The sequence below is a fragment of the Heptranchias perlo genome, chromosome 29, assembly GCF_035084215.1.
Source record: "Heptranchias perlo isolate sHepPer1 chromosome 29, sHepPer1.hap1, whole genome shotgun sequence".
NCBI classification, from domain to species: Eukaryota; Metazoa; Chordata; class Chondrichthyes; order Hexanchiformes; family Hexanchidae; genus Heptranchias; species Heptranchias perlo.
The window spans coordinates 13,928,198-13,951,294 of NC_090353.1; the positions used below are offsets into that span (position 1 = coordinate 13,928,198).

At 43.7% G+C, this 23,097-nt stretch overlaps 1 protein-coding gene across 1 annotated transcript in view; it reads right to left on the reverse strand.

Annotated features, from left to right (window-relative positions):
• Positions 1–23,097, reverse strand: part of LOC137299736 (semaphorin-6B-like) — a 403,979-nt gene that overhangs the window by 67,706 nt on the left and 313,176 nt on the right. Inside the window, exons 8-11 of the mRNA XM_067968676.1 lie at positions 22,570–22,660; positions 20,335–20,454; positions 17,457–17,545; positions 14,778–14,995 (exon numbers count right to left, since the gene is read on the reverse strand). Coding sequence (XP_067824777.1) covers positions 14,778–14,995; positions 17,457–17,545; positions 20,335–20,454; positions 22,570–22,660 — 518 coding nt within the window. The remainder of the gene's footprint in view (positions 1–14,777; positions 14,996–17,456; positions 17,546–20,334; positions 20,455–22,569; positions 22,661–23,097) is intronic.

Consider the following 23,097-nt stretch of genomic DNA (forward strand, 5'->3'; position numbering starts at 1 on the left):
AGTAAATGTAAGGTTAGAGACTATGGTGACGATTTTGGTATCTGGTGTAGATCGGGTGGGCAGTGGGTGGGGCGTCCTCCTGCCTCGCCCACCTGATAACGTCGGCGGAAGGTAGATCCATTTTCACGGTCGGGCCACATTATAATAGAATTGGTGAGCTGCCCGCACTGACAGGTGGCTTCACTGCGTAGCTGAATCGGAAATTTCTCATTGAAGGGTGGGATAACGAAAGGCAATTTGGGGGGGGGGGGTGTGTGTGGCACAGAGGATCTGGCAGTGGGCAGGACGATATTTCTGGGGTCAGGAAGATTATTCATGCTCCTCCTGGCCCCACAAAAATCTTGTAAAAAGCTTCTTGTTAACATTCTTGGGGCAGCCTGCATCCCTTTACGGACCACTGGTTTGGATATTCTCTGCCCAGTGGAAGACCAGAATTGCATCAGGGTTGTAAACACATCTTAACACTCTGATTTAAATGTATTAATGAGGTTCCTGCCTGTTCTGGGTAGGAGTCCGCTCCAGAATCGCATTGGGTGGGTCACAGCTGGCAAGTGAGTGGTAGTTTTCTTTCTTACCTTTTCGAGTTGCTACCACCCCATTCGTGCTGAAAAGTGGGAACGGTAGTGAGATGAAAATTGCTGCCTATATTCAGAAAGTGAGTTGTGTCTTTGTCGTTTAACAAATAAGAGTGTAGGAAAAATAAATCTCACTATGTGAAACTGTAAACTGTTTATTCATCTATCTCATGCATATAAAACCATTTTTTGTATCAAAGCCTCATTTGATCAGAGTGTTTATCCAGTTTGCTGTCTGTAAAGAGAATTCACACGGTGGCATACGAGACATTAGGGTTAGGGTTTGGGTTAGGGTTAGGTTAGGTTAGGAGACATTACAGTAGCCGGTGTACAGACTAATGGGCTCACTGTTAAGATTCCTGAGTCTTGCGACTGTTGTTCTAGACATTGGGAAGAACAGGGTGCACTCCACATCTTAGGGGATGCAAGGTCCACTTATGGAGGTGACTTGTGTTAGTGAACCTGAGAACATACCTAGCATAAAACCCCAAAAACTGTGACAGTCCTTTTATATTAAATTGTTGACTTCAGCTGCACCACTATAAGGTAAATAAGAACCACCTTAAAGAACGCTGCCTGCACCTTCAGAGGCAGCAGCAAAGCAGGCCGCAGGCATAAGTAATTCACGCCAGCCCACTTTTTGAACTGGATGCGGACAGGCAGGCAGGCAGGGTAGGCACTCAGTCCTCCTCCAGCCATCCCTGAAAGTTCACAGCCAGACTGAGAAATGCAGCCAATAACCGAAGAGCGATTTAATCAATCCATGTTGACAGGACTGTTACAATACTGAATAACTGCTGCATATTTTGGAAAGGAATGGTCGAGAGTTAAACTCAGAACTGCAAGTCGTAGAGTGTTAAAAATAACGTGGATCAATGGCAGATTTAGATGTCAAGGACTGTGTTGACATGCATACCTTTTTCTAATATTACTGTACAAACTGCATAACTGAGATCTTCTTTCTTCCAGCCAGCCAGAGTCTTATAAATATTTTGAGTGTGCATGCTCAGTGATGTGCACATTGGGATCATTACCACAGCTGGGAGGATTACAGCATATGTTGGCACTGCACAGTTTCAGGGTTAAGGAGCTCAGGGTAAGTTTTAGTGCACAGCCTGCTTCTAACAACTGTAAATGAAAGAAAAAAGACTCAAATTTACATATTAACATTCATATCTATCAGAAGCACCTCAGTGCATTTCATTGCTTTTTGTGCTGTTATATGGACAAACCCGGCATCCACTTTGCATAAAGCAAGATCTCCCAACAAGCAAATCAGGTGGATTATTCTGTTTTCTGGGGTTATTAGTTGTGGGAGGAATGTTGGAAAGAACTGCCTGCTCTTCTTGATTTAGGACAGGAGAATTATTTTTTTTTACACAGAGGGTTGTGATGCTGTGGAATGCGTTACCAGAGTTAATGACTGAAGCAGAGAACATGTGAACTTTTAAGAATCAGTTAGATAGGTGTTTGTAGGAAAGATATATGGGGATATGGGAACAGAGCAGGGACATGGGATCAGGACTACTGTTTGTGCGGAGGATAAACTGGTTGGGCTGAATGGTCTATTTCCATGTTGTAATTTCTATGTAATTCTTCATCCTTTCTTCACCTCTCCAACTCTCTCTTCTTCTTGAAGATCCGACTTAAAACCCATCTTTTTGACCAACTTTTTGGCCACCTCTGGTAATATCTTCTTCTTTGGTTTGGTGTCCGTTTTTTTTTATTACGCCTCTGTAAAACCCCTTGGTACATTTTTCTGTGTTCAAAGTGCTATATAAATGAAAATTGTTGTTGTAAGACCACAGGATCTTTTAACATTTACCTGAAAAGGCAGATGGAGGCCTCAATTCAAAAATGGTACCTCTGACAGTACAGCAGCGCACTGGAGTGATCAAACTCCCAAAACCCAAGCTTTATTGATCACAATGGTCAATGCAGCTTGGGTCACACGTTGACACCAGCAGAACCTGAGGTCCCAGAGTTATCCATCATTTGACTATGCCCACCAGCACTGGGCGGAGTTTACTTAATTCAGACATGGGCCACATGGAATGAATCAGGGAAGGTGGAGCATTTTACCTCGGGAAGAAGATATTAAAAAAATGGCTTCCTTTCCCAGCTACAACTGCATCTTGTGCATGGACAGGGGTGAAACAGAAGACTTATGTGTCCACTCTGCTGAAGATTGCACATGGGGGGGAATATGGTCCGTATTTCACGATGGAAGCCATCGCAGCTGATTCTGATATCAGAAGGACAATTCTCCCCAGGAGGTAACTGTGAAGATTAGGAACCAGAAGACTGACCAATTTTCCAAACCCCTGCCCAAACATTTTGAGGCCATTTGTAGCACCTCCCACCCCAAACTGCCCCAACTGAACTTTGCTAACATCAATGAAGAGATGACAAGTCAAGTCACTTGACCCAACTATCGAAGTGTTTATTGACCATTATGCAAATACTTTCATTTTCCCTGTTTATTGCAGAGAGGTTTTCCACAGCCATGGAACAGCAGAAAAACTATAATCCACATTACTGTTAAACCATGATTTGGGATTTTGCTTCTCACTGCCACACCTTTGCCAATGGTCCGTTGAGGGCAGCAAGTGAACAATCACATAGCTGGGCAGGCTGAGGCAGTCAGCCCATTAGGGCTTGCTTCCGCCATCCTTCCAGGCCTCCAGCTCACCCAGCCTGTACGGGCCAGCATATACATTACTGTTGGGGACACGGCTGTCTGCTGAGGCACCAGCAAAATCCCCTTTTTAGGTGGGACGCTCAATGCCTCTAGAGGCAGCAGCAGCAGCACCTCAATTACTTTACAACGTTGCCGCTTCAAGCATCAGACAGATTATTATTAGGATGTGTGAATTCAGCAGAATTACTTTAATATCCAAAAATAACAGTATGACAAGAAATGTCACCAAATGATTAATACTTCACCAACAAAAACATTTCAACTGCATGTAATAGTCAACTGAATAAATAGCTAAATGTTAATTAAAACAAAAAATGATTGTTGGAAAAATAAGTAAATGTCTGTATAAATATGAGAACATAGGGGGGCCGATTTTCGGATGGCCAAGCGGGTGTGTTGGGGGCTCCTAAAATGGCGGAACCCCGGAGCGGGTGTTCGGAGCCCGGCTCCAACCCGCTCACTTCCGGGTTCCCCAATGACGCGTTCGGGTGCACGCGCAGCTCCCGTGTGCGGGACTCCCACCGGCAATTAAAGCCGGCAGGATGTTAATTTACATACTTATATAGCTATTTGAGGTACTTGACAGACCTCATTGACAGGAGATTTTGGCAGGGGTGCAATTTTGAAGGATCCTCAGTGTGTTTCCCTTTACAAGGCTTCACACATGTCCTCCAAACTGTCGTCCAGCAGAGTGGTAAGAGTGATGTGGGCCTGGCCCAGGAGAGGGATGATGGCGAAAGGGGACGTGGAAGTGGGGACGCCACTCATAGCGCTACCACGTCTCACCCATTGCCCCCCTCTCAACCAATGCCCTCTCCAGGTCGTCGAATCTGCCCCTGCACAGGTGCAGGTGGAGCAGTCTTTGGAGGGGCCCTCCAAAGACTGCTCCACCTGTGCTGTGGGAAACACTCCCTGTTGGAGCAGACGTGTTTCAGTCAGCAGCCAGTGGGAGATGCAAAGGATTTTTTGACAGTTGGGGGGAATACCTCATTTATTGCAGCAGGGCACTCTGTCACTTCAGACAAAGTTTTGGCTGCAACACCTTTGTCTTTCCACTCAAAATTATTACTTTATACCCTAATTTCTGCTGTGCAAACACATTTACCTACTTTGCGGACCCCCTCAAACTCACACCGTCAGGATGGGGGGGTGGGCGGCGCCATGGCCGCATTCATCACTTCATCCGAGGACGAGCAACATCACCAGACTTGCCAGGCACGCCGTCCACCTCCACCACGTGGAGCTCCACAACACAGTGCTGCGCCACAGGCACCTGCACAAAATAGTCGTGCAACTACACATACACCCGCTGTAGGGTGACCCAATGGGTGGCATCAAGTATGGGTGGTCATGGTGAACCTCATGAAAAGGACTTATTACACAAGCCAGTCAAGAATGGCCAAGACGTGCTAGTAGTGGTGACAATATAATATTTAATGTGAGTTGAACCAAAATCAAATATAAATAAAAAACATGACAAAGCGTCAAACACCCTTGTGCATCCCCTTTGTGCTCACAAAACCTTTGCCTTACACTTCCGACTACTCCTACGTGGTGCTTCCCCTGTGGCTGCAGCAGAGGGGAAGCACCACGTAGGAGTTGCTCTTGTTCATGCCCTGACCAATTAGATGCTTTGGGCCGATGCCCTCTGGGTTTCGGTGCCCATGAGGGCCCCTCCAAAGACCGCTCCACCTGCACCTGTGCAGGGACAGACTCGACGACCTGGAGAGGGCATTGGTTGAGAGGGGGGCAACGGGTGAGACGTGGGAGCGCTTTGAGTGGCGTTCCCACTTCCACGTCCCCTTTCGCCATCATCCCTCTCCTGGGCCAGGCCCACATCACTCTTACCACTCTGCTGGACGACAGTTTGGAGGACATGTGTGAAGCCTTGTAAAGCCTGTACTAGTACATCTGCCTGCCTGTTTAAGGTGGCAGAAAGTTGCTCACCCTGAGTCCGAAGGGCCGTTGTCAGGGCCTCAATGGACTCATTGTTGAGCCATGCTGGAAGCTCGATGGAGGCGAGCCTTCCCTCCATCGCAGACGTTCTCGCACTTACCCGCGACACTATCTCAGAGATGCCCTTCACGTCCCTGTGATAGTATCTCGGAGATCCCCTCCTCTACCTGTGCCACCATTCCACTCATGCAGGAGTTGGACTCCTCCATCCTCTGCGCGATTGTGGAGAGTGCGCGTGGCACTTGTTCCAGCACCTCGCAAATATGCTGCTGCCCCTCAATCATTCTCCTTTTAAAGGATGGCCCCCAGGTTCAGCATCTGTGTCCAGCTGATCAGAGCCTGGAGAAGAATGCTCCAACCGAGGTGGACTCTCCACAGCTGCCCCTGCCACCAGTGTCTGCTCGTGCTCACGTGTGTGCGGTGACTCACCACGTGCAACCCCAACTAACTGAGGATGGGAACCCACCGAGGTGTGTGTATCTGTGCTGGTGGATGGCTCGCTCACATGTGACGGTGCCCCGAAAGGCGGGCAGGTCCTCTGAGGAATCGCCCTCTGCTGTCACAGTGGTCGCTGAAGGCCTGTAAGAGAACAGAAGGCAATATTAAGCATGATGACAGATGTTGAGGTGCTGAAGATGGCAAGGCATGTTAACATCATTTGCTATTGTGAATGCTGAATGTTAAAGTTCTGTCACCAGTCGTTTGTCGGGTGGCAGTCTCGGCATCCCCGACGGGCAGGCACTCGAGGGTGCGGCTCAATTCAACAGTTTCCTGCACCGCGTCTGTGAGGATGACCAGATGTTGCAGCTCCCCTCCGGTCTTCGCCCTCTCCCGTGCATTCTGGGCTCTCTTCTCCTATAAGGGGAGAAAGTAGAGAGGCATGAGTGAGGGATGGTGACGTGGCCAACTGCTGGTTTGGGTGAGGCTGACCATGAAAGAGATGCATCAGAGGGTGAGTATGAGTCAGAGCCATGACATTGTATGAGGATTGGGTTGAGTGGTCGTGGTGGGATGAGTACTGGGGAGGTGAGTAAGTGCAGGTAAGATGAGGTTTGAGTGGGTGTGAGGAGTGATATGCTAGAGTAGTGTTGGCAGTGCAGAAGGTGTTGTGGGGTGGGGGCGGTGATGTGGAAGACGGAGTGTAGGAGAATGAGTAAGTGTACTCACTTTGGCTGACTTAGTTAGGTCACTGAAGCGCTTCCTGCACTGCATCCAGGTGCGGGAGACGTTGCTGCTGCTGCTGGTGACCTCCTCTGCCACCTCGAGCCAGGCCTTCTTGGTGGCAGAGGCAGGCCACTTCCTCCCGTCCGCCGGGTAGAAGATCTCCCTCCTCCTCCTCACCCCATCCAGTAACTCCTGGAGTGAGGCATCAGTAAACCTGGGGGCAGCCTTTCCGCTGGGCTGCTCCATGGTCCTGTGTCATTGTTTGCTGCAGGATCAGTCATTGGAGGAGTGCCCCTTTAAATAGGGCTCCTCCAGCTGACAGCCTGTGACGCGGGTGCGCAGTCCGCCCGCTGCGCAGGTTTCCGATGGGTAACCCGGAAACCACGTTAAGTGGCTTCAATTTACCCGCGATCACGTGGGGAACCGACGGATTTCACTGGGCGGGTTACCCATGCGCCCAGTCGCCCCCCCCCGCTGCCAACCCATCTCCCTGGTAATAGTGGGGCCAGGATATTTATTCACCTGTTTAGAAACCATTCAATGTATGGGTTCTGAAGCCACCTTTTCCTGTAGTAGAGTTTAAATAAGTGGAAATGGATTTTGTTTAGTTAGTTTGTACCCATGTCTAGCCATTACCTTGTTCTAATTTTTTTTTGCAATGTTCCCAAACTGTGTACGTTGTTATGGTTACGGTCGTGGAGATTTTTTAAAAAGAAAATACTGATTTTAGGTCCCAGATTTGATTCGCAGTATGTGTCGATTCGGCTGATCTTAGCCAAGATAACAGAAGGGACACTACCATTGGCTCAGGGCCCCTGGGTTAGGGCAGAGAAAAGACAGCTGGGATTCCTGCAGCTAATCAATATCCAGTGAACCTTTCTGGAAAATGCATGTGTGTAGATGTCAGGTTATCAGGCGAGGCTGTTTTGGCCCTAATGGTCAAATAGTCTTTCGACACTCACTATCAAGGCTAACACATGAAGACATCAAAGGGTGGCTAACTCCCATTGGGTTGTACCCCAGCATGAGTTAGCACCTTCACTAAAGGAGAGGAGAAAATTAAGGGAAATTTAACAGAGGCCTATTATTTTCCCCACGGATGCTGAGAGAACTCTGCCTCATAAAGCATTCCTTGATTTTCTCTCATTAGATAGCAAGTGAATTAAGGGAACAGTGCTGGATCGCAGGCCTGGCACTAGCCCAAAGCTGGATGGGCTGTGACAGGAGGCTCAGAGACACATGGAGTAGCAATTCTGCCATGGATCAAAGGTGAAGCGAAGGAAAATTGCAAGTGGTCCATTAGCCTTATTCTCAGTACAGGTGCCTTATGGAGTGGGACCTCACAGTAACTAATTTTTTTAAAATCAATACTTGGCACAGTGTTGTGAAAGGGTACAAAGTACTTGTGAAATATTTTAACAATTTTTCTTTTTTTGTCTTCTGCAGGCTTTACCTATCAGGATGAGTCATGGCATATGTATATTTATACTATGCACACACAGTGTATATATAAATCATATGAAATTTGGATGCATTCAAGAGAGGTCAGTAGATAGTTGTAGACAGTTTGGTAACAGAAGATATGCTGGGAATTACATAAATTTTCTGTAGGCAGGGGGAAATTCGGTCAAGCAAATTGTTTATGGGGTGGGGTGCATTGTTTATGGGGAGGGGTGCATTGTTTATGGGGTATGAGCAGTGGACTTGTGCCATTTGGAAGGGTACATAGGTCCTTTAAGCCCAACAGTCCATCCTTTTTTTATTGATCTCAATCCCACCTATCTACATTCCTACCATAACCTTTAATCCCTTCGTTCTCTAGAACCGCACCTAAGGATCTCAAAAGTTGCATGTTTCAAAGCTGTGTGTTCCCATGATTTTGTTAGTAAGTCATTCATAGCAAAACAGGAATTCTAATCTCATCTTTTTTTGTTGAGAAGAATTTAATTCCCCCTTCTGTACAGATTTATACTGTTCGCTTCAGTAACCTTGCCTGGTAACTTATTCCAAATCTCTCTTGTCCTTTGGAAGTAAAAAGTTCCACCTGATTTCCCTTCTTACTCCCAACCTCCTAATATTTTATTTATGCCCTGATATTTGAATCATGAACAATTTGCTGGATCAACTTTGCCAAATGTCTCTATAATCATGAAAGCTTGTTTCACAGATCACCCAGTATGCATGCCCTCATGGGTTTGTATAAGATCTGCTCCATGTAACAGGCTGGAAATCAATACTGCTCTTTATTAATGAAATGCTACCTTATTCCGACTTAAGACATTTTATTGCAAACCAAATTCATTTTTATACTCTACATGGTCAAATTCCCTGAAGGTCATCACTCATCGAGCATGCACTGGCTATAGAATTGCCACAGTTAGTCAAGAAATATTATAAGAAACCATGATTGTCTTTCTTCTAATTTTCGCCTGCGTCTCGAGAAGGCGCTGACTCTTGATGTGGTTTCTTTCTACAGGCAACTGCCACCCTCCAGTATCTTGCCCCTAAGGCCATTCTTCATGTTTCAGCCTAGAGATTATGGAGGGCATCACAGCCTAGGTTGATGCTGTTCTCACCTGCTGTTTGCATACACACACTTTCCTCATTGAATAGCAGAAAGTAGAAACTCTGGCTGATTTTTCTCTCCTCAGGCCATAGCAGTGAAGCCAACTATAGTGCCCTAAATTAAGTGCTGGCTGAGATCAGGTAACTAACCAACAAACCAGGATTGAACCTTCAACCTTTTAGTCTCTATGGCTTAATACTACACCAAGCAGTGCCTTTAATCACTACGCCATTGGGGGAGCTAGCCCCATAATGCATTTAATGAGCCATTTGCAGTTTAAGGCAAGGATATACTACCAACAGGATCAACCAGGTGGCTGAATCAACTGGCACAAAATGCAACCTTGGAGGGTTACCCAGGGAACTGAATGATCCAACACATTGCCATGCCTAGAGTTTGGAGAGAAAGGGGGGTGGGAGAGGAGAAAGGAACAGAAAAGAGGTATCACTCTGTAATTTATTATTCTCTGCAAAGTCTTTGCTGTTAGCATGCTTTCCTAGGATCCGTCAGCTCCCATTAAAATGGATGGAGTCCCTCTGGGACACAGGCAGCTTATTCCAGTCAGTGATGTTACCAGAATGGGTTTGGAAGGAAGTGGACTCAAAATGCCAGGGCTCCATTGGAGAAGGAATTTGTCTTTCTTCTTAAAATATGTCAAGCAATATTTTTATAATATTTTTTAGATAGAGATTGGAGGAGCATTTTCAACTAAAAGTACTCCCTTTAGATTTCCTTCCACTTGAGAGTATATAGTCAGATCATGTTAATTAAAACTGAATACTATTACAAGTGAAGATTGTTGAGCCTTATTAAAACACAACATTAATTGCTTCCAACAAATGCAGTATCGTGAACAATTTTCATGAAGGATATAATTTGCCCCTTTGGACTATTTTTCTATAAGTACCAAATTAAGTCTCTGCTGGACAATTGACAAATTGTTGCTAGCAAGTGTGAACTTTAAATAAAACATAATTTTCCACTCATAAATGTAAAAGTACTAATAGTTCCCAGGTTATAGAAACATAACAATATAGTCCCAATAGGGTAAATAATATGAGATCACGACATAGTAAAGTGTCTGATTTGAATGAGTATAGTTGTGCAGCACCATCAAAGGATTTACTTGGATTTTAAATTCTGAGGCAGGGTCAGCATCATTTTTTAATTGAGAAACTTCAGCAAAGGCTTGAGGTCCATTGATAGGACACCACCAGGGTTGAAAAGAGTAAGAGAGAAGACAAATCAAGAAATAGTGCTTAGGTGACGCTGACCTTGGGTTTTGAGAGGAAGGGAAGAGTGAGGGGAGTAAAGCAATCCACAGATTTGAGGTGCTGAGAAAGAATGAGTTGAGTCGGAAACGGTGTGATAAGTCTTGATTTCAATACAGTGAGGCTGCAGGGAGGATGTAAAAGATTCTCTGGCATTTTTTTCGAAGAAGCGTAGGGATTTCTCCCAGTGTCCTGGACAACATTCATCTCTCACTCAACACCATTAAATGGTCATTTATCTCACTGCTATTTGTGGGATCTTTCTGTGCACTGCTGCATGTGCCTACAAAATAACAGTGACTACATGTCAAAACAACTCATTGGCTTTGAAGCACATTATGATGATCTGAGGACATGAAAGGTGCTGTCTAAGTGTAAGGCTTCCGTTCTTTAAGAGGAGCAAGAGAGGAAAGTTCAGAGGAACTGTGACAATAGCAATATTAACAAAATAGTGGTGGAAAAGGGGCTATATTTTCCTCATTTTTGAATAGAGGTTAATAGTAAAATAAATATTATGTGCATTTATATAGTGCCTTTCATGTCAAAATGTCAAAGCACTTCACACAATCAAATACAGCACCATCCCACAAATAACAATGAGATGAATGATCAGTCAATATGTTTTGGTGGTGTTGAGGAGAGATGTTGGCCTCAGGATGACAAGAGAGCTCTCTGTTCTTCTGCAAATAGTGCCATGGCAGCTTTGGCCTGCACCTAACATGCAGACGGAACCTCGGTTTAGCAATGTATCCATAGGATGGTACCTTCAACAATGCAGCACTCCCTCAGTACTGCACCTGAGTTTCAGAAAAGGTTTGGCCTGTGGCTCAAACCTGCTGACTCAAGAGGTGGGAGAGCTACCAACTAAGTGAAGTTGACACACAAAATCATGGGCAATTCTGGTGCTAGTTTTTGCAGGATTTAATGGTTGCCAATCAAAATGGCAGCCGAAAGCACTTTTAATAAAGAGGGAGGTGTGAAGGAACTTCTGCATGGAGTATATTACAAGTGGCTATTGAAGCCAATTCAATCACAAAGAGCCATAATTTGCCGTGGCAGGGCATCTAACAGCGCCTGCCGTTAGTTAAACTCGCCCTTGCCCGTTTAGGCTTTACAATTTTTTGTGTGGTAAGTTGCTACAAGTGCGAACTGATAATGTCGCAGTGAGAGAAACCGGGCATCTTGGACCTGAGTGAACAGGGCAAGCAACTGTGTATCTCCTTGAACAATCAGATTGAAGGATTGTGAAAATAACAGCACAAGGAGTGAGAAGGAAGTGTAAATTAGAACGGGTGAATTCAATGTCAAATCAGGTACAGAAAGAGAAAGAAAGAGAGGGAACTAAAAATTGGATTAAAAGAGAGAGAAAAAATTGACAGAAAGGAAAAGTAAAAGCAAAATTTTAAAATTAAAAATCTGACATTTTTAAAATCTCCACACTTGTAATTGTTAATTTTTAGTGCCAGAGAGGTCGATTGGCAGAAATAAACACTTATCACGTCGTTGAAAGGGTACTTACACTTGAAATGACAAGACTTAACTTTCTGTGGCGAGTTTAGTTCGTATCTACTGAGCAAATACAGCAACTTCATGCCGTTCAATGCATTTCGTTGGAGAGGCAGGCAGCACGATGCCGTTTTCGCAAAGCTAACAGCGGAGCAGTGCATCCTGGACAGCAACCATTGGATTTCCCCTTGCCTGAAGTTGCTGCAGCATTTGCGCATAAATAATGGCGTGCGCCATTAGCCTCTCCATTATTTTGACAGCAAGTTCTGGCCCTTTATCTAAGAGGGGGGGCAGATAAACAATGGAAGAATATTTTGAAAGTATGGGAAAGAGCAGGAAAATGGAGCTAGAGTAGATAGTTCTGAAGTGAAGCTAGCAGTGACACAAGTGCAGTGGACTGAAATGGCCTCTTTCTGTGCTTACATTTCTACGATTCTATGAACGGTCCTTTCACACATCTCAGCAGCTAACAAGACATTAACAGAACAAATATCCTCCATTCGGCTAATGTTGGTTCTGAGTATGAGTCCACCCTCAAGCAATTCTGCACAAGTTTTTTATGACTGGCCTTTAACCAGCTCTTAACAATTTTTTTTTTGTTGCTAACTTCTGTTGACACATTTCAGAATAGGAGCAAGACTCTGTGTATGGGGACAAACAGGAGAAAATCATTATTGCTTTCTACCAGTCTTTCCTCCATATTTGTTCACATTCTTTCGAACACAAAAAGGAAAATATAACTAAAAAAGGTTGTGACAGAGAAAGAGCTTGGAGGCAGGAGATGAGAAGAATCTATCAAACATCACGTTTTCTGGCATCCTGTCTCAACGTTAAAACATTAAAAAGCTCTGAGTTTCCACATTATGTGCTTTGACAGAAAACTGGATTACATAAAGCTGTTTGCAAAATCAAAGATTAGTGACCCTGCATTCATTGGTGGTTAAAACATGCTATTTATTCCCATTTTAAAATACATTTTCAAAATGGGCTGCTACAGAAATAAAGACTTGTTTGGACATATTAATGACTGGGGGACAATGTGCAGACCACAGTAATCATTTTACAGTCATTATTTCTCTGATTCAGCACATTGAGTTTTGATTGTGGAGCATATTCATTGTTGACATTCATTGATTTGACCCAGAGACATTATAATTTTGCAGGAGCTCATTTTGAAAATTGGTTTGATTATAGGAATGAGCATCAGATTTTAAACAGGCAGCTTAATTGGAGTCACTGGACTTTTTCAGACTTAGTAGCCAACACAGCACAGAATCAAAAAAACAATGTACAATGTGACGCCACAACCATCATGGTGAGTTTAGCTAATAGACTTATGTTCGACAAGGTGCTATCACTTGCTATACCCACTAGACGATGCTGTGCTTTGCTGTGTTGTTTTCTGCTTCTTTTTGTTAAAAGCGATGGGGAGGACTGGGTTGCAGCGAGTTAAACACAAGTCTTTCACCTCTGGGTTCCGGGTTCAAATCCAGCCCAGACGGTCTGCTATTTATGCAAAACGAGTTTGAAGTCTCAATCCAGTTCTTGGTGGGTAGGGACCTTGAGAACAAAGCTGCTTCTCATTTGTCAATCTCAGTCAGGAAAGCCATAGAATGGCTGGTGTAGGAGATGTCACATTGTTGGGGATGAGTCATATGTTAGAGTTGAGAGATTTTACTCTGTAACTAACCTTGCTATACCTGACCTGACCTGAGAGTGCTTGCTACTGACGATTTTAACCCCCACCTGTCCGGCAGAAACCAGTTAAAATTGGCCGGGTGACTTACTCGCTGACGTCCCGTGCCGATCTCGCTGTCTTCTATTTTAACCTGATCTTTTGAGCAGGTGGCAAGGATATCCGCCTGAAATCGACGGAGTCCTTCTTTAAATATACAGATAGGGGTCTGATGATGTCATCGGGCCCTCACTGCAATTTTAACTACGGCCTGAGTGAGGAAGTCGTTGTGGTTTTCCCGCCCCGGCGAAGACAGCGGGAAAAGGATCCGGGGCTAGAAGAGGTCAAAACAGAATGCTATTGTGGGCTCCATAAGAAAAGTTTAGGCCACCCCTGCCCGGGGTTCCCCTCCTTTCCTCCCGCTAGACCCTCCCGAAGCCCCCTCCCCGTGACTTACCTTGCTGCCGGAGGCCGTTTCTTTGGTGCCGGCCAGAATTCCATTCCCGCCCACTGGCCAGCTGCTGCTTCCCGCCTGTTTTGGGCGGGTAGCTGACTCACGGCATGCAGACGAGGCCTAGAAATTAAAATGGGCCAGGCCTGATGCTGCCGAGGTCAGAGGGGTTTGGTGCTCACATCACAGACCCCCACCCCAACCCCACCACTCGTCCAATTCCTGCCCCCGGTTAAAATTGGTGCCTGAGTGTCTAAAATGGAACGTGTTTCTTTTACAAGAATTAACATCCCTCATTTCTGTAAGCATAAAATTCACCAAAACACACATTATCCACTAAGTATATTCTGAATATTGAGATATTTTCCGATATCAAACTAGGTTAGAAATAAATGTTTCAAAATATATATCAATATTTAAATCAGCATTTTTATGACATACCTGTCTACATTTTCGTTGATCTTTACCTGACAAACTTCTCACCATATAACTCAATCCATTTTCAGTCTAGAAACACGTCTATTTGCCATTTACACTATTTGCTTCAGTGGTCTTCCCTGGTAACTTGTTCTACAAATCTATTACATTTCTGTCCTCCCTTCTTATTCCTAACTTTCTAATTTTTAACAGGCGTCCCCTGGTATTCGATCCCTATACGCTACAGTGAACAATTTGTCTGGATCAGTTGTGTCAGTTTCCTTCATAATCTTGTAAAAGTCAATTAGATCACTTCAAAGTCTCTTGTTCAAAGAAAACAAGCTCAACTTCTTTAACCTTTCCTCTTCACTGAAATTCCTTAGACCCACAGTCATATTGCTTGTTCTTGTTTGTACCCTTTCAAGGGCAGTAATCTCTTTCCAAAATGAGAACTGCGCACAGAACGTGCATTTCATTATTGAAAAATGTATTTACCTATTGGAGGGGGTGGAGAATATGGCAAGCACAATAGTGTGCCCATTAATCCGAATGATGTCTGTAACTGCCTGAAGGACATTGAAGTAGAAGTGAGAGTCTCCTGGCACCGAGCAGTTCAAGCGTGCTTTCAAGAAGGATGTCCACTGCTTCTCTAGAACCCGCTGGGAACCACCCATGTCATTCTTACAGACGCGAGCAACTCTGGAGAGAACGACCTATAAGTGAGAAAGAGAAACATTGGTGGAATTTTACATCTGTTAGGTGCCCTTGAGGTTTTTACTTTACAATTTTCTCCCTTCCTCTCCTGAAGGCACCTATTCACATTGGGATACAGTCCCACAGGCATTGGCAGTCCCAAGCTACTTCGTCAAAGTGGCAATTCTTCAGGTGAGCCTAAATGGTGAACATCGATGACTAGTCAATCATAGAGGGTATCACAGGCAATCCTGATCTTGTCTTCACACTCCAGGTGGGAACAATGAATTGTAATCAGGTGCAGGAAGCTGATTTTCAACCTTTCCTCCCCCCCAGCCCAGAGACACGAAGGCCAACTGTAGCATCCTACTGCCATTCCAGCTGAGAGCAGCTCATTCAGTGTGGAGTGGGATCTACCTTGGCAACCTTTCTTGTCTGGGTGGATCAGTTCCTACACTGCGTGCTGCATTTACCATCTATGAAGCCCTGTTATGTCACTTTGTAAAGATTATCTTGAAAGCAAAGTTTATTAAACTGAAGTCTGGGAGAGATGGTCCATTCACTCACCCAACGCAAGCAGTGGTCAGTCCCCTCCTAATTTGCCAAAATTCATGCCACCAACACAGAGCAATGCAACTAATACTTACATAATATTTACATGTAAAGCATATGATATGCCATAAGACCACATTTAAAAGAAACATTTTCACCAAAGCATAAGTCAAGTAGAATTGAACCTTACTTAGCAGTTGTGTTGATTAAGATCAGAATTGGGCTCTAGTGACAACCAGCAAAAGCAATTGAGGTTGCGACAATTGATTTATTTAAACAACATCAGGTCGAATATGTGGTTGGGACTGAGACTGGGAACTATAGGGATGGATATAGGCTGAAATGATCAAATACTCCATGGGACATGATGGCTCCTTCACTACTGGTGGAGAGGAGATATTGTCTGTGGAGAAAAACAAGCCATGGATGAATAGTGGAGGCCATAGTGTAAACTGTACATGGACTGTGGAAGAGGATTAAATGGTTGGAGTAGGGCCAATGATAGGGTAGATTGTAGATGCTTTGTGGAAGGAGTGGGCTTGATGGGCCGAATGGCCTCTTCTCATTTCATGCCTTATGTTAATATATTAACATGACAGTAAGTGTATGCAATTAGGTTATCAAATTGAAGAATTTGATTCCTTGCAGGGGTATGGTTCCACAGGCGTTGGTTACTCCCTGGTAACTTGCCCATGTGACCATTCTTTGCGCATCAGTCCGGACACCAAGATTAGGCTATTCAACATGGTGAGCATCACAGTTGAGCCTAACCTTGTCCTCACTGAATGTCTAATATATGCATTTCCAGGAGGAGTTGTTGGATAGTGACCAGGAGCAGGAACATCTGGACGATATTCCCTCCCAAACCCAAGGTCACAGAACCAGTTGTGGTGCTCTCCTTACAGTAATCTTAGCTTCGATCACCTAACTCAGCACAGACTGCAGAATTGAATAGGAGCCCTGTCTCTGCTCAGCTACTCACTAGCTAACCAGCTCGTCATCGAGGAAGCTGTATTTCTTAATTGATCATTCAGTTAAACAGTTGGAACCTGAAATCCAGAAGTATGAACAAATGTTTTAGCTGCCACTGTCAGCTTACAAGATGCCTTCTGTCCTTTTTCAACATGTTAAGTCACATATGTCTCCGCCATGGTGTATTGGGCTGCAGGTGCATGCTCCTCAGAACCATAAGTCATGGATTTATCCATTCCTGTTCCCAACTCCTGTTTCTGAGCACAGCCAAATTAAATGGGGGAGTCACTGAGCAGAGAGGATGATGTGGAAAGTGAAATGGTAGATTCACACATGCAACTGTGATTGTGAGTCTGAATGATGTAAATACAAAATAGTCAAACTTCATTCGAGGCTAGAGATTCATGGAATTTTTCTCCTCACGGATCGGTTGGTGTTTGCATCATTGCAAGATGAAATCTTGGTGATAAATCAATGAAATGGAGTTGGATGATTCGAAATTTTAGTTCGAAATCAGAAGAGGGCTCTAAGGATACAATTAGATAATAATGGAGCACGGAGTCATGTTATTCAGGACGTGGCAATATTATCTGGAGGAAGTTCACAGTTTTGGCTTCTTGGACGTATTACCGGTGTTTAATCACTTCCCTTTAGAAACTCAAATAATTTAGGAGATCCTGACAATGTAGACTGTACGTGATTCACTGGAGGAAACACACCTGACAGCTGAAGTGGCCTTTTGTCATTCCATATTTTCTGGTGCAACTCACTCCACATTGGGCTGCGCTCGAAGGTAGGCAAAGGAAGGAGAGTCTCAAAAGGGCAGAGATTATCATTTAATTTCCAAAATTGAGGAGCGACGAAGCACTGTTGCCAGTTTTTTTTTTAACATACACTTTTACAACAGTCACTTGGCAAACTACTCTGCAGTCACACCTACCCAGAATTCCCAGTTACCTTTTCCAGGTAGTTAAATTCCATAGCGATTTCTCGGAAAAAGAAGAAAACATGCCGACCATATTCTACAGCGTGGATAAAGTACGGTTCTGAAAGAAAATCAGATAGACCTTAGCCGAGCTTCCTACCTTATCACCTACATTAAGTACGACATTGTACTAATCACTTATTAACCCATTACAGAAAAAAATTCTGTAATTATAAGTTGGTTTAACACCTTTCAACGTAATGAATATTTTATTGCAATTGTATTGACTCAGTTTCCATTATAATCCACTTTAATCATCACAAATTGCACAAACATAATTAGGTGCAGTGAAGAGAAGCTACACTGATATAATAGTTTGCATTAATTATTATGATACTGCACTGTTGATATCTTTTTTAATATGTGTGCGATTATTTAAGGGCAGGTATAGATGTTGAAAAATGAAGCCAAAGTTCAGCTAATAGAGAAGAATGGTTTCAAAGAAAAATATTATGATCTTGATGAAATTGCCTTGGAAATCATTAACAGGTCAAAAGGTATTAAATTTACTATCCAGTCACATTTATTCAGAAAAGCTGCACATTTCAAAAGGAGGAATTGGTACAAATCTGTGCACATGACTACAGCAGTGAATAAAAGCACTGTAGAACATTATAATCCTATAATTTGAGAAAGACAGGGCTGCTCTGTACAATGGTTCACCAGTACAAATGAACATTTTTTTTATGTGAGAGCCTGGACAATAGTGTCAGCAGGCTATTCAACTGTAGTGGACATCACAACTGAGGCCAAACCTGTCTGCTCATGATGTACGTATACACACACACACACACACACACACACACAAACACTTTCCGGTACGGGGCTACTGGATGCGATCAGGTGTGGGAACCTCAGATGAGCTTTCCCTTCCCCAGTCCAGGCTTGCTGAGCCCAGCTGTAACACCTAATTTAGTGTAGACGAGGGATCAAACCTACAGCCTTCCTGGTCTGTACGGCTCAGTATTGCATGGTATCTACTGAGTCACTGGAGTGGCTGACTAAGATTAACCCAGTACTGCTTTAAATATAGTAAATATGGCAAAACATTAGGGTGATGAGAGATGTCATAAATATTTATAATATGGGAACTTATAATAATCCAATATACTACAGAAAAGTAAGTTTTTACTGCAGGACCTATGCACAGTTATAGCCATCCTTTTGGTCAAATACCATTATGAGTGATAATACCCCATCAACAATGTATTTAATGTTCCCTATGGCATGGATAAAATAATCAACTCCATTGATCTCTTCAGCTCCTCTCAGCAATTTTTTATTCAGTTTTATGACTCCATCAATTCATCCTGTCAATTTCTCTTAATTTTTTTTTGACAGCCTCCCTTAAACCGTCCAGGACTGTACCTGTGAACTTTCATTAGCTCCGTGAATCTCATTCCCCTTTAATTCAGGAGATTTCAGGTTTAAATATCCAGTAGCACATGTTATGTACAGATTGACAGATACCTGGGAATGATTACAAGGCAGGGATATAATTGAAAGGTTCAGAACATGTCATAAATATTTCAGTACATTATTATGTCTGAAATCTGGGCTCCAATTACAGCCTTGAAGGCATTGGCTCAGGTTGAGGCTTAGTTCTATGGGAACAAGCAGCCCTCTGTTATATCATCTTAATTGCCATTTTTTAAGTGTGATCCTAGACAGTGAGAGCTAGATTTTCCTCCGGAGACGGTTCACAACCAGAGGTGGGTCCCAGCATGACTTCCACCCACTGGCCCAAGCCCGCCAAGGACCCCGACACACTTTACTGGTTGGGCTCAATAGCAATGCAGGGCAGGCTCCTGGCAGACTCTCTGCCATACAGAAGAAGCCCACCACTGCCAGCCAGGGAAATGTGATGGTGGTTACCCACTACAACCAAGAAAGAGAGTAACCGCCATTAAAGGGAGCATAAGGCCGCTGAAGATTTTCACTGAAACTTAATTTAAGGCCTTGAATTGAGCCCAAGCTTACATGGAATGAGGGACTGTGGAAAGGAGAGGTGACCACTACTAGGCCCTCTCCATCCACAATGGCCTTGAGTGAGCTTTCCTTTGCTGTCTCAGGATGTACCACCACCCCTCTCCGGCTGGTAGCTGGGATTAATTTTAGTTAGGTGGGAAGAAAGGAAATCAGTCAATTTAGTAGCCTCTCCTGCCCCTGCCAACATTTAAATTTGACAGGGCGGTCAAGGGGCATGCAGCCAAGTTCTCTCCTAGGGAGAGGGAAAGGAAGAAAATTTCCTGTGGTACTCTGAAGGGCAGGGATCTGGAGGTAGGCCTCTGTGCCTCCATTTCCTTTCTTTTTCTATTGCTATACTGCCCAATCCAGGCCTGTGTCGGCAGGCTATACCACTGTGACAGGCACCACAGCTAAGCAGAATCCTGTGCTAAAACGTAGTCCAAGCATACACACTGGATTTTTCCCACTCGCAATCCAAGAACACAAGACCAATAGTAGCAACCCCACCACCACCCTGCCTGAGATCAGCACAGACATACCGTCCTGGTCCATATACATTTATCAAAGTATTTCTCAACTGAACCATTGGGGGAAATTCCTAGTTTGTAAAATAAATACTGGGAACTATTAAAAACTGAATTAAATTTTAGTAGTTTTGTTGGTCAAATGATGCATTTGAACTTCATTGCTGAGGTTTATGAGTTCCAGGAGAACTTCCTGTATTGAATTACTGCCTGCCTTGCATTATTATATTCTGTTTTAATTTTATGAATATCTACTTTTTGTTGGATGTTGGTTGTAAAAGCCTACAATAAATCCAAGAGTTGCAATGTTACTTTACATATCCTCTCTGCTAAGTACTCTTGTGGGTGGGTGACATACCTTTGAACCATTTGGAGTCATGTTTGACCGTTCGGAGAGTTGGACTGTCACCCAGGCTCCGATAGATGACAGCGTCAATCGCTAAGAAATCAGTGACCGTCCCGGTAAAAAGCTTATTATCTACAGTGTGAGAAAAGCAAGAACGTTTTAGTTTTCGACCAAAAAGCATGTTCTACACTGAATAAGAAAGGAGAACATTCAATAATCAATATGCCTGGATAAAAGTGCTCCCCCTCACCAGGCTAAATGGCGGTCATTTTTAATTTTGCTGCATGGGCTTTAACCTGGAGGAGCGGATTGTCTGCCTGTTGTGGATCTCACCCGATTTCCACCCCATTGACCGTTGTTCCTAACATCCTAATTTCCCTTGGTGTTTCAACCCTTTGTCACTGTGAACAATTTACCTGGATCAATGCTGTCAGTTCCCTTCATAATCTTAAAAATATCATTCAGAGTACTCCGACTTTCTAACCTTTCCTGATAACTTAGATTCCGGATACTCAATATCATCTTTGTCCTTCCTAAAAGGGAGGAAGAAAGAGAGAGGGGCAAAGATCAAAGCTACATCTCACGAATTTGCTTTGCCACCTCCAGACTCGACTATTCTAATGATCTTCTGGCTGGCTTCCCATCCTCCACCTTCCATAAACTTCAGCTCATCCAAAACTCTTTTGCCCATATCGTATCCCACTCACCTATCACTCACCTATCACCGCTGTCCTCTTAAGTTTTCCAATTTAAAATTCTCATCCTCATATTGAAATCCCTTCATGGCCTCACCCCTTCCTAACTCTGTAACTTCCTCCAGCCCTGCAACAGCTCTCAAACTCACTGTTGTCTGACTTTGGCCTCGTGTCTCTCCCATAAGCCGCCATTGGTGTCTGTGTCTTCAGCTGCCTAGGCCTCATTCCCTAAAATTCTCTCCCTAAACCCTTTTGTCTTTACATCTCCCTCACCTCCTTTAAGATCTTCCTTAAAACTCACCACTTTGATCAAGCATTTGGTCACCCCTTCTAAAATCTCCTTCTTTGGCTCGGTGTCCATTTATTTCTGATTATGCCTCTCTGAAGCACTTTGGGATATTTTTCTACATCAAGACCGGTTCACCCATCACTCACCCCTGTGTTCACTGACCTACATTGGCTCTCTGTCCACCAATGCCTCAAATTTAAAATTCTCATCCTTATGTTCAAAGCTCCATGGCCTTGCCCCTCCCTATCTTTGTAACCTCCTCCAGCCCTACAACCATCCGAGAACTCTATGTTCTTCCAACTCTGGCCTCTTAAGCATCCCCCACTTCCTTCGTCCCACCATTGGCGGCCGTGCCTTCAGCCATCTAGGCTCTAAGCTCTAGAATTCCTTCCTCAAATCTTTTTGCCTCTCTCTCCTCCTTCAATGCTCTGCTTAAAACCTACCTTTTTGACCAAGTGTTAGGTCACCTGTCCTAATGTCTCCTTCTCTGACTCGGTGTCAATTTTTGTCTGATTACACTCCTGTGAAGCGTCTTGGGACATTTTACTAAGGCAAAGGTGCTATGTGACTGCAAGTTGGTGTTGTGGTAAATTGGTTCATTCTTTCTTTAATTGAGACTACACACGTCTATGACTATGACGTGTCAAAGTTCATCGATGTTCCCTGTACCATCGCACTGTCAATATCTCTTCAAAAGGTTCTTCCCCCTTTCTCTCTGTCTTAGTGCAGTGACAGCCATCTTCTGTACCGCTCTAAAGTGACATTCTTGTAATTCAATAAGTTTGATTCAATAAGTTTCAGGACAATAAGTTTGATTGCACTGTCTGTTACCATTGTTGTATCTGCTCTGTCCTCACTTGATGTCCACACATGCATACTTTCCATCATGGGTCACTGAACAGCAACCAGGAGTGCGGACCTTGGCTGGCTTTTGCCCTTCCCTGGGTTCTGAGACCAAGTGTAGCGTAATGCCGTCCCGGATGATGATCAGCAAAAACTGCGGATCAAACCTGGGATCTTTCTAGTCTCTTTGCTCACTACCACACATGGCAGTGCATTTTCCATTGAGGCATTTGAAGGAGCTGATGGTAAGTTTTTAAACAGTCAAAAAAAGACAAAGTGAAATGTAAACACACCTTCATATTCAATGTAATCTAGCCCAATTATAGAGTTTTATTAAATGTAGTGCATTGTGGTTGGTTAACAAATTGATTTTACATAATTGCGATTTTAGCTAGTAGATGTTAAGGTTTAGGGACTTACCAGCAAAGAGTGCAACGTTGGCTTGTTTAGGATCATAGGGGCACCTTGCCATACCACTGATACTATCTCCGAGAGACTCAAGGGTATCCATCTGAAATAAATAAGGACTATCAGCTTGTAAGCGAATGAGAAATGGAACACATTAGTGCTCGGCAAACTGGTCAGAGTTGAGTGCCATGACCATATTTCATTTGAAATAGAAAAGAAAGTCAATTACACTGAGACTTTCTTATAATCAACTCATACTCCCTTTATATGGCACTCATGCAACAAAGAAATCAATTCTAAGGTGGAAAATAAACCGCCATAAATAAGCTACTGACCACTGCTGCATTCTTAACAGATGTAGTTTTGCAACTGAAGGTTGATTGTAGATGTGAGGACAATAATGTCCTTCCACCATCTCACTACAGTTTGAAACTTAATCTTAGTCTATAATATATTTATTGTATAGACTTATATTGTTTTAGTAAAGTCTTTTAGTTCAGTTCAGTATTGCATTGGTTATATTAGTAAATATCTATGTGT